General features: G+C 37.2%; 1 protein-coding gene across 8 annotated transcripts in view; it reads right to left on the reverse strand.

The window, feature by feature from the left end:
* The window catches only part of NRG4 (neuregulin 4), a 123,915-nt gene that overhangs the window by 20,959 nt on the left and 89,863 nt on the right, over window positions 1-13,093 (reverse strand). For all 8 annotated transcript variants that reach the window (XM_055363850.2, XM_055363847.2, XM_055363849.2 and 5 more), the window contains 2 exons: window positions 8,063-8,209; window positions 2,137-2,216 (listed from right to left, as the gene is read on the reverse strand). In XM_055363850.2, the coding sequence (XP_055219825.1) occupies window positions 2,137-2,216; window positions 8,063-8,209 (227 nt within the window). The remainder of the gene's footprint in view (window positions 1-2,136; window positions 2,217-8,062; window positions 8,210-13,093) is intronic.

Below are 13,093 nucleotides of genomic sequence, written 5' to 3' on the forward strand. Positions count from 1 at the left end.
CTGGGCTCAAGCAATTCTCCCACCTCCCAAGTAGCTGGGACTACAGATATGCACCATCATACCCAGCTAATTTTGTTCTTTTTTGTAGAGATGAGGTCTCACTATGTTTCCCAGGCTGGTCTCAAACTCTTCGGTTCAAGTGATCCTCCTGCCTCAGCCTCCCAGAATGCTGGGATTACAGGCGTGAGCCAGAGTGCCAGGACTTTGTTGAACTTTTTATATGTGTGAATTGATTGCTTTTATTAAATCTGCAAAAATTTTTGACTCTTATTTCTTCTGTTCCCTCCTCTCTCTTATCTCCTTCAGGGACTCAACATTATGCCACCTGCAGTTGTCGCACAGTTCACTGATGCTCTTTTCATTAAAAAAATTTTCTTTCTGCGTTTCTTTTTTTCTTAGTTCTACTGCTATATCTTCAAGTTCACCAATATTTTCTATGGTGTGCAATCTGCTGTTAATACCATCCAGTTTTTTTTTTTTTTGATCTCAGACACTAGTTTTCACCTCTGGAAGTTTGGTTTGGGTCCTTTAAAAAATATATCTTCCATGTTTCTACTTAACTTTTGAATCTATGTAATACATTTATAATAACTGTGTTTGCCTGGTATTTAAAGCATCTGTATCAATTTCAATTTCTTTTTTTTTTTTTTTGAGACGGAATCTTGCTCTGTTGCCCAGGCTGGAGTGCAGTGGTGCAATCCTGGCTCAATGCAACCTCCGCCTCTGTGGTTCAAGCTATTCTCCTGCCTCAGCCTCCCGAGTAGCTGGGATTACAGGCGCCCACCACTGGTTTTTTTTTGTATTTTAGTAGAGATGGGGTTTCACCATGTTGGCCAGGCTGGTCTTGAACTCCTGATCTCAAGTGATCCATCTGCCTCAGCCTCCCAAAGTGTTGGGATTACAGGTATGAGCCACCATGCCCGGCTTTCAGTTTCTTAATATTTCTCATTTTGAGCACATTTTCTGCTTCTTTGGAGGTTGGTAATTGTATTGGATGTGAAACATTATTAATTTCACCTGTTGGGTACTAGATATTTTTCAGCATTGTTGAGCTTTGATCTAGGATGTAGTTATTTGGAAACAATTTGATTCTGTCAGCTCATGCTTTTACAGTTTATTAGGCAGAACTGGAGCAGTGCTTAATCTAGGGCTAGTGTTCCCCACTATCAGGGAAACACCTTTCTATGTACTTTACCCCGTGCCCCATGAATAATGAGGTTTCCAGTCTCAGTGGGAACAGACACTTTTCCTGGCCCTGTGTGAATACTGGCCACCTCTAATCCTTCAGGTGATTTTTTCCACAACCTCAAGTATTTTCCTCCCACACATGCCCTGATTAGTACTCAGCTGAATACTTGAACTGAAGATCTCTGGAGTTCTTTCTTCATACACCTCTCTTTTTTCCAGGACTCTCCTCAGTGCAATATAGTCACCTTGATATTTTTGGACTCTTAGCTCCATCTTCTCAACTCGGAGTCAGCCAAACTCAGCCTGGGGTCCCCCACCTTGCACAAAAGCCTGGAAATTCTCTCCAGGCAGTAATCTAAGGCAATCATTGGCTTACCTAGTCTATTGCCATCTCTCAGGGCTCATGGTTCCTTTGATGACTGATAGCAATGTCTTCATATATTTTGTCTTCATAAATTTTAATGCTCCATATATTTTGTCCATTTTTTGTTGTTTTAAGTAGAAGGAAATAAATCCAGTGCCTGTTACTCCATCTTGGCCAGAAGTCTCAAGACAATTTTAAAACATCAATTTGTCTACAAGTTTCCCAAAGATTTGCTGATCTTTACAGGTAAAACTCTTCTTCCTCCCCATATGCTGGCTCACTTCAAAATATTTCTGAGAAACCAGTCCCTTATATCTGTGTAGCACATTAGAGCTACATCAGAATTTCATATATTGAGATAACATTGTTTTCTTTGGGAAAAAAATGTGATTTGTGTCATACTGATAATAAATTCATTTTTATGTGAAAAAGGGTACCTGGCCAAAAAAAAAAAAAAAAAAACCCATAGAAAAGTTTAGGCTCAACCTTTTTTTTCTGGATAGATCTAAATACAAATCCCTACATCTAACAACAACAGTCTCATCTAGGGTTTTAAAACAAGCATTTGTTTTGAGTTTACTCACTGTGGTGGGCACTGGTACTGCTCGTCTCTACCAGGTTGATATCATACTGGACTGAACTGGCTCTCTGAAAGTGGCCTTTCCTGACAATAAAGAGGAGAGAAACACAAAAATGGAAAATGCGTAATAGGAAAAGCATGTCAGAAGACCCAGAAAGAAAGTTTTTTTTTTAATTTCCCTTCTTCCCCCTTTTTACAACACATCAAATGAAAGTATAAACTTTACTATTTGATGGTTCATTTTCTTTCCACAACTACCTGAAATTGTCAGTGATGCTTTAAAACTGTTCCCCATTATTTAACAAATCCATTAGTAGACATAGATCATCTGTGGGGACCAGATGCTGATGATGCCACCTGGTCTTTTTCCTTTAAGACAACAGCAAAGCTCTTATATCTTAATGTAATTTTTGTGCTCTTTTTAAAGAAGTTAGCTTTCATTATCAGTTGGGACCCTTATGTGACATGGGGTGCCTTTCATCAATTATTCTAGTAATGGCATTTTAAAAAGTAATTTTGGACATTTTTGAGGTAACAGTACATCAGGTTTTTCAGTCATTTGATCAGTTAATATAGGTTATAATTTATGTTATCATGATAGATTTTGGAATGTACAGTTGATTTCATTTTTTGCAATATGTCTATATGCAGTTTTAGCTTACATTAATGAAAATGAATTCAAAATCACTTTTACCATTGCAAAATGATGTGTATTTTCTAAAAGCATACTTGCTCCTATTCCTGAGACACTACTGATTCTAGCCCAGATTTTAGCATTAGTGGGGTATCATTTTGGACCTCCTTCAATGATGGCACTAATTAGTTACTAAAGTTCAAAAGGACCTCAGTTTAAAGCAATTTCAACCACTAATGGACCAAAAACTATTACAGAAAACAATTTCATTCTTGAAAGAACATTTCCAAGTTCACATGGTCACTACAGGACAGCCTAGATCTTGTGACACACTTTCTATTTATCCTGTTTTTTAGCTTTCTTTTTTATTTATTTTTAACTAATTGGTTATTTTTAATTCCATTTTTGTCCTTCTGCTAATCTGGCAATTATACACTTTGATTTTCTATTATGTGTTACCCTAGACATTTTAATACTCATCTTAAAATATCAAGGTCAAAATTAACTTATATATTTATCCTCCCCCCATACAAAGACCTTAGTACACTTTAATTACAATCCTTTCAGCTTATTTGCTATCATGTGTTTTAATTCCTTTAAAAAAATACATAGGACAATACTATGTTATAATTTATACAATATTTGTTTTGATATTCACGTAGTAATAGCTTTCTCTGTTCTTTCTTGCACTTCACACACGCCGTATAGGATCAACTTCCTTTTACCTGACATATATCCTTCAGGCTGAAGGTTTGCTGAGGGATAACTCTCTCAAAGTTTGCTTATTAAAAGTTGTCTTCATCTTACCCTCATTCCTGAGAGATGTTTTCACTGCCACAGAAATTTTGGGTTAACTGTTTTCTCTCAGCATATTGAAAATATCACTGCTCTGTCTTCTAGTTTTGCCTCTTTCCAACTGAGAAGTCAGCTGTTGGTTTAATTGTTGCATCTTTGATGATAATCTGCCATTCTTTTCTGCTTTTGTGATGTTCTCTTTAGAACTGGTGTTCTACAATTTCACTATGTTGCACCCATATGCAAATTTATTTTTATTTATCCTGCTTGAGATTTGTTGGGCTTCTAACATCTATGGGTAACTTTCATCAGTTCTGAAAAGGTCTCTGCCTTTACTTTTTCAAATACTGCCTCTGCCCCAGTCTCTCTTTTCTTCTGGAATTCCACCTAAACATAAGGTAGACACACACACTCTGGTCACCATGCTTCTTGACTTCTCTTCAATATTTTCCATTTCTTTTTCTCTTAGAATTACCCTCTGGGTAATTTTTTCCTATCTATTTTCCAATTCATTAATTATTTTATTGTGTTTAATCTGCTGTTTAAAGACATACACTAAATTTTAAAAATTTATTGAAGATATGTACTGAATTTTTAAAAATTATATTTGATTCATTGGAGATCTGTTTTAGTCTTTGCCGCATTTGCTTACTTCTAAGCCTCTCACTTATTTTTATTTTTTATTTTTTATTTTTTTTTGAGACAGAGTCTCGCTCTGTTGCCCAGGCTGGAGTGCAGTGGTGCGATCTCAGCTCACTGCAAGCTCCACCTCCCAGGTTCACGCCATTCTCCTGCCTCAGCCTCACGAGTAGCTGGGACTACAGGCACCCGCCACCACGCCCGGCTAATTTTTTGTATTTTTAGTAGAGACGGGGTTTCATCATGTTAGCCAGGATGGTCCCGATCTCCTGACCTCGTGATCCGCCCACCTCGGCCTCCCAAAGTGCTGGGATTACAGGCATCAGCCACCGTGCCCGGCCACCTCTCACTTATTTTTTGATACATATTAAACATACTTATTTTATATCATGTGTCTGATTCTTCCAATAAATACAGATTTCTGAATATCTTACCCTACTACCTACTGTTTCTGCTAGTTCTAATAAATTGTGCCTCTTTTATTCTACGTTTGGTAATCTTTTCATACTGTGAGACGCTTTTCAAGGTAAAGGATAAAAGTAGGCTCTTCAAGAATTGATTTGTATTTGTTTCTGTCAACCACCTGATGACATTACCAGCCTAGATTATTTTATATTCTTAGCTTTTTACCCCCAGACATTCAGATAGTGTGAATTCAGGATGGAGACCCACATAATGTTTGTGATTGGAGGTTTCTTTTCTCTTGTATTCAGCACCACTTCTTGTTCTTATATATATACGCTTTTCCTTCTATTATACCTATACTTTCTACTCAATAGGTATTGTTTAGCCTGCTACAGGGTACTTCAGACTAGAAATATTTCTAAATTCTGGCACAAGTCTGCAGAACAGCTATAGCTTAGAAGGTCTCCTTTCTGAAACTTTGCTGCTCTGGGGCATTGAACACCTGTGGGGTACAATATACTATGCCCTTCACAAACTCAATGGGTTGGCAAAGGAATTTCATTTTGGGGCAACTACAACAGTATTAAAGTTCCATTAATTTGTTTATTTATTTATTTTTTTTAGAGACAGGGTCTTGCTCTCTCACCCAGGCAGGAGTGCAGTAGTGCAGTCATGGCTTAACTGCAGCCTCTCATTCCTGGGCTCAAGCGATCTTCCCATCTCAGCCTCCCAAGCAGCTAGGACTACATGCATGTGTTACCACACCTGGATAATTAAAAAAAAAAATGGTTTTGTACAGACAGGGTCTTGCTATGTTGTCCAGGCTGGTCTTAAACTCCTGGTCTCAAGTAGTCCTCCCACCTTGGCAGGATTACAGGCATGAGCCACAGCACCTGGCCCAAGTTCTATGGATTTAATATCACACAAATCACTCTCAACAATTCCCATGGAAGAGTAGATATTCTTCTAAATCCTTTGGTCACTATGTTAGATATGTATTTCTGGCTCTTTATCTTATGGGCATATGATTGAATTGCATTTCCTGACACCTGGATGTATTATATGTCTCTTATTGTACATATATGTAAGTAATATAAATATATAAATAAATATTATCTATTTAATCTATTCATATAAAATAGGAAACAGGGGTCTTGTTCTCTTTCCCAGGTTGGAGTGCAGTGGCACAATCACAGCTCACTGCATCTCAAACTCCTGGGCTTGGGGGATCCTCCTGCTTCTGCTTCCCGAGTAGCTGGGAATACAGATGTGTACCACCATGCCCTACTAATTTTTTTATTTTTCATTTTGTAGAGACAGGGTCTTGCCATCTTGCCCAGGCTGGTCTCAAACTCCTAGGCTCAAGCAGTCCTCTCACTTGGGAATACAGACATGAGCCACCATGTCCAGCCACCTCTTATAATTGAGGAGGACCATGAAACTCCTGCTGGCTAGTGAGTTATGTCAGTAGTGATGTGTGTCACTTCTGGGACAGATCATTTCAATTTAAGTGTGAGACCTTCCAGAGCTTTCTTTTCCCTTTGTTATGACAACCAGCAACACTCAAGATGGTGGTTGCTCCAACAGTTTGAGTCCTTAAGTGACTATGATTAGTAAAGCCCTGCTTGCCAATCCATACTAATTACCTACAATAAGTGAGAAATAATCTTCTGTTTATTAAGCCACTAAACTATTAGGGTTGGTAGTTACTGCAGCCAAACCTAGACTATCCCGACTTATTAATGATAATGAATTAAACATAATTCATTAATTAAACACAATTCATTATCCAATCAATAACAGATGGAAACTATATCTCCAAACTGGCACAAGAGTGATTAATGAGGGAAGTAGGTATTGGTCTTCCCCTTAGCATATTAGACTGACAGAATGTTTAGAGGAATAGAATAGATCATTATTCAGCTTTCCAAACATAGATACATTTAAAGTCAAGCACAAACCTAATTCCAAAGATGGGTGTTCTGGTTATCTACTTATGCATAACATACCACCCCAAACTTGGGGGATAAAAAAACTTTATCTCATGATTCTGTGGGTTGACAGCTGGGCATCTTTTGCTTGGGCTCTCTGTGTAGCTGCAGTAAACTGGCAGTTAAGTCAGGAGTCAACTAAAGGTTCAAATGAGCTGAATGCCTGGGATGGCTCATTAAAATGGCCAGCAGTTAAGGCTGGCTGTTGGCTGGAAGTTCAGCTGGAGCTGGTTCTCCCTGCTGTTTAGGCTTCTTACAACATGGCGGCTGATTCTATGAGGCAGCATCCCAAGTAGTCTATGATCAAGGCAGTCACGGTGCCTGCCTAGATTCAAGGAATCTGTAGCAATAAACTCTACCTCTTGATGGATGAGTGGCAAGGTCACACTACAGAAGAGTATGTGGGAATGAGGGATATCATATGGCCATCCCTCGGAAATGCAATCTGATACAATGGGCTTGTATTTAAATTTTTGTATCTGAAGTAGTCAGATGCTAAAATTATGAGAAATAAAATCTACTGGGTTGCTTAAATGATATGTTTTGGAATAAACTATTTAATACCACATATTTTTAAAAAGCCAATTTCCTCCAATTTTTAATTATTCCTTGATGTAAAGTAGTTAAGAAATCAGGATCTAACAAGATACTATTTTACCTATATGTTACCTTTCTTAGTATACAAACTTCTCAAGCCCACTTGTCTCTCTTTTATGATTACCTTCAGCTCCATTTTCACAAGTATCTATGATAGAATACAGTGTGAGTTTCATAAATATTAATTAATGATGAGAGTTATGCCAAATAACTCCTGGACTTACTAAATTCTATATTTACTTACTTTTACAAAATTTCAAAAACAATTGAAAATCAAAACGAATGAAAGTAATCTTCAGTGCATAATTGCTTCATGCAAGTAGTTTTTTCTTTTATCTCTCTTGTGAGTTACCAGTTTCCCCAAATTAATTGCCTTTTTGTCTGTCTCTCCAAATTGATTTAAATATCTTTGAAGTTGGGAAACATGTCTATTTTGTTCACTATTGTATTCTTTATGCCTAGCACAATAGTGGGCACTAAATAGCTGACCCTGCATATTAACCATATGTCTTAAGCTAACATGTACAGTATTGCATAAGTTGTTCCTTTTCTTTCACATACAAAATTTACTTTAAATACACCTAACCCAAATATTCAGGTGCTTTTGGCATATTTGCTATAGTGAGTATGGGTTTACCTTAGTAGTTTAGATAAGTCAAGGTAAATATTGACAACAGTAACAAAGAACAAATTGAGACTGCTTATTAAGATCCTTTCAAAAATGAAATTAATAAAAACTGTATTAAAGAGATAACTAAACATAATGCAGTATCTGGAAAAATATCTAGAACTAAGGGCATATTAATTATTTAGTGGAATAACTACTTTATGCATTACTTTTCTCAAAAGCATGTTTCTATTTTACTTACCTGCAAAGAAAGTAGAAGGCTCCAATGATAAGTGTTACTAGGACTGCCAATGCCACAAAAGCTTCAAACAGGTTACTTTTAGTTTGGATGCTGGAGCCTGGGAGAAAAACCTCTTCACAACGAGCTCCCGTATAGTTTTCAACGCACCTACAGAATAAAATTTTAGATAAAGAATTGCATTCTGTGTTTCATTAGCTAGTTTGGAAGAAAAACAGTTTCCAGATGACGTGAAGAAAAAAGGAGACTAATTTTCAGATTGTGAACATGGAATAGACAGGTTTTCCTATCATGCTCACAGATCTACAGTTACAATAAAACAAATGCAAATTTGTTATAATAAAACAAATTTTTACTATCTTCTTTTTCCAGTTTTCCAGCTGCTTAGGAACTCCAGAGAAATTATAGAGTATTCAGTGTTTTTATCTTCTAGATTTTCAATCATATAAATGTCCACACTTTATCACAAATTTACTTTTTGTTGTATCTGGTATAGATAATGATCTAAATGCATTTTTCCTTAAAACTGCTAACTGGTTATTCCAACCCCATTTATTAAATAATCAATCCATTACCCAGTGTTTAACAGGGCCTCCTTTAACATATGTCAGATTTATATAAATAACAGCATTTATTTCTATTCTTCTTCAATGATCTACACATCTAATCTGGGGCCTTTGCCACACTGCTTCAATACTGTTACTTTATAATATATTTGAATATCTGGTAGTTCTACTCCTTATTACTTTTTTCTATAGAATTTTAAAAATATTCTCCACTGCCAACCAAATATTTTATAGCCAATTACCTGTAGCTCTCTAAAACTATATAACAAAGAACCATAATATTTGGTATTACCAATCATTCCTTTTTTCTTGTTAATATGTTCAAAGGATTATAAAACACAGAGATTGATATAAATTAACAAGAATGACACTGTTTGGCACCAGATAAATTTCAACATAGTAGCATTTAAAATAAAAAACACTTTAATATTAACTAATATACTCAGCAATAATTCTGTGTAAAAAAGTGTATGTGTGTGTAAAACCAGTTTGTTTTAACCAGATTTTGTCAAGAATAAAAAGGTAGATTCTACTAAATTAATTATCTTCCTTATTCCTTTCCAGTTTAGGTAGGTATTTAGAAATTGTATCTCTGTTTCTTCCACCTTAGACTAATAAGGATACAGGCCTAGAAAATCAACATGTGAATTAACTACTAGCTTTGATAACTAATGTGATAGTCTAATAAAGCAGTATACAAACAAATAAGAGAAAAGAACATCAAGATATAGCACAAAGGATCAATTTGAGTTAGATGAGCATATTAAAGATGTTTCATGAACTTCAAGTCCTACTCAATGTGAGGCAGTGATGTGATTGGTGATAGCTTCCCGGGGCGGTACCAGTTAAGCAAAGCGGCAGTCTAGATTCTCCTAAACTACCATAAAGATAAGATTAAGGGGACATGGGGAAAGTAAGGATAGGATATCAGTAGCAAACTTAAATGAAAGTAAAAATATTTTGGAGGGCCAGGCACAGCGACTCACACCTCTACTCCCAGCACTTTGGGAGGCTGAGGAGAGAGGATCACTTGGGGCCAGGAGTTCAAGATCTATCTGGACAATACAGCGAGACTTTGTCTTTACAAAAAATTAAAAAATTAGGCCGGGCATGGTGGCTCATGCTTGTAATCCCAGTACTTTGGGAGGCCGAGGCGGACAGATCAGGAGGTCAAGAGATTGAGACCATCCTGGCCAACATGGTGAAACCCCATCTCTACTAAAAATACAAAAATTATCTGGGTGTGGTGGTGCACGCCTGTAGTCACAGCTACTCAGGAGGCTGAGGCAAGAGAATTGCTTGAACCTGGGAGGCGGAGGTTGCAGTGAGCCGAGATCGTGCCACTGCACATCCAGCCTGGCAACAGAGCAAGACTCCATCTCAAAAAAAAAAAAAAAAAATTAGCCAAGCATGGTTGTACCCGTAGTCCCAGCTACGCTGGAGGCTGAGGTGGGAAGATTGCTTAAGCCTAGGACTTTGAGGTTGCAGTGAGCTATGATCATGCAACTGCAGTCCAGCCTAGGTGACAGAGCAAGAACCTGTCTCAAAAAATATATATACATATATATATAAATAAAAAATATATATGGTGGGAAACACAATTTATAAATTTTAAATATAAATTACCAATTTTTCCATAGTTTAAGTCAGTTAAATAAGCTGAGGAGAAAAAAGATTAGATGAAAATAATTTGTTTCTTTCTCTTCCAGCTCCAATTCCTGCTTCCCAAAAGGGAAATGGAATAAACACACATAAACACACACACACACACATGCACCAATAGAAAGTTGACATAGAGACCACCATCACAATCTATCCATGTGCCATTACAAAATAAACACAGAAGGAAAGGGGCAGCATTCCACACAGTAAAAGAAACTGGGTGCTAAATGGTTTTCAAAAGTATATTTAAAATAACAAAAATAAAACAAAACACTTCTATCATTCCTGTTTTTTTAAACAGAATTAAGTAGGTAACAATTATTTGTGACTGCTAAAGGTTTTTTAAGGAAAAATTTTAGCTGTGAGAGCAATTCCTGTCATACTTTTAAAATAACTCTCAAGTTTTTAAATAATGTTAAAGATAGGGTTCAGTTTCCATTCTAGAAAAAATAACCAGAACCATTGATAAGTAATCCTGAAACGAGACAGTATAATTATTTTTGATAAGGAAGATCTCTTTTAAAAGCTATAAACTCATTACTCAGATTTCTTAAGGCTGTTTGAGTTTAAGTAAGATTGAAATTCAGGCCGGGCACAGTGGCTCATGCCTGTAATCCCAGCACTTTGGGAGGCTGAGGCAGGAGGATGGCTTGAGCCCAGGAGTTTGAGACCAGCCTGGGCAACATGGTAGAGACCCCGTCTCTACAAAAAATAACAAAAATTAGCTGGCTGGTGGCCCACGCCTGTAGTCACAACTACTCAGGAGGCTGAGGTGGGAGAATCACTTGAGCCCAGGTCAAGGCTATAGTGAGCCCTGATTGCACCACTGCACTCCAGCTAGCGCAACAGAGTGAGAGGCTATTCCAAATAAAAAAAAGAAAAAAAGAGGCCGGGCGCAGTGCCTCCCGCCTGTAATCCTAGCACTTTGGGAGGCCGAGGCGGGTGGATCATGAGGTCAGGAGATCGAGACCATCCTGGCTGACATGGTGAAACCCTGTCTTTACTAAAAATACAAAAAAATTAGCTGGGCATGGTGGCGGGCACCTGCAGTCCCAGCTACTTGCAGGCTGAGGCAGGAGAATGGCATGAACCCGGGAGGCAGAGCTTGCAGTGAGCCGAGATCGCGCCACTGCACTCCAGCCTGGGCGACAGGGTGAGACTCTGACTCAAAAAAAAAAAAAAAAAAAATTCAAAGAAAAAAAGATAAGCCAGTTTATATGACCATAAATGTTTTAACTGGACAATAAATACTTTGAGTTGGAAGGAGTCAAGGGAATGGTGTAAATACAAGTTTGTAATCAGATCAGGGTTTATGCAAATACAAAAAGGCATACAAAGTAAACCAAGCAACACTAGGTTGTTCTATTATCTTACAGCTGGGATAAAGCAATCACATGCTCTTGTGGGAAAGTAGAAACCTGATGGTAATTTTAAGCAAATTCAAAGGATAAACAATCTTATCATTGTTAGGTCAAAACAGAACCTAGGGAAAGGCAAAGACAAATTTAAATATTACATTACTATCCAGGAAGTAGGACTGGCAAACCTAAAAATGAATTTTAAAATTTCAGATATTTACCAAACAAAAAAGTAAACACTGCTTACCAATGACTGTGACAAGGATTCTACTTTTAAAGCTCTAGCTCATTTATGAAAATGTTATGACTTCATTGATGATACAATTATCAAATTTCAGGCAAACAGAATTAATCGACTCCTTCAAAAGTAAGGGTGGATTAAGTGGATATAGACAACTGGTAGTACTAGCACAGCATTTATACAAAACACAAAGAGGTCATGTTGCACCAGCATTTACCCAGAACTACGTAGCTCTCAGTCTTTATGTAAGTAACTCTCTTGGTAAATTACTTCTGGACCTTACTTCTGCACAAACTGTTTTAGCAAACAGTTGTGCCACCTAATGAGGTGAATACCAAGCAATAAGGGATCACCCATGTTTTCCTGGAATTGAAGATGGATGCTGGAACAGGTACAAATACTCCACTAGGTGAGAAATTCCGAAATTCAGAATCTAAGTTATACAAATTGGTTTTCTGGCTGAATACCACCAATTATCTGCTCCCAAACACAGAAGCTACGTTTAGTACATTGACATGAAATACATTCATTCGATTCTGTGGCATTCAAGGAAGTTGTTACAACACAGGAGACCTTTCACATGAATAAAATAACTCAGTTTTTAGTCATGTAAACAAACAGAGCACCATTTAGCTTCAAGAAAGATTATTGGACTGTGAACTGGAAAAAACTGGTTTCTTCACCCTATTTCCATGCTTATTGTCTATGTGATCTTGGGAAAGTCACTTAAGACTGTGAAATCAAAATAACATCACGTGCTTTAACTACATAGGGCTATTGTCAGAATCAAGTAAGAATGTCTAGAGTGCTTTGAACACTGAAACACACTATACAAGTGTGTTTACGAGGAATAAAATAACTAAGAAAAATTATAACTAGAAAAGGTTAAGAGCATGGTGATTAATAAATGTGCTATCATTATTTCTCAGAAAAAAAACCCATGTTTACAATATTATAAAAGACTTCACTAACCAAAGGGAGATGCAATGTCAGTGCCACTTCACTTGGGCTGGTCTATCCTGGAAAGAGAAAGTCTAATACTGGCATACGTCAAATCTGGCTTCCACCTGATACTCTGTGTCAATCAAAGTTCAATTTGCAACTCATGAAAAATGGAAAAAACAAATCAAAAATGAAACTATTAGAAATGTTCAAGAAAACAACATGGGCTTGGATCCCTTTAATAAGTCAGCCGGGCGCGGTGGCT

Source organism: Gorilla gorilla, chromosome 16 (assembly GCF_029281585.2).
Source record: "Gorilla gorilla gorilla isolate KB3781 chromosome 16, NHGRI_mGorGor1-v2.1_pri, whole genome shotgun sequence".
NCBI classification, from domain to species: Eukaryota; Metazoa; Chordata; class Mammalia; order Primates; family Hominidae; genus Gorilla; species Gorilla gorilla.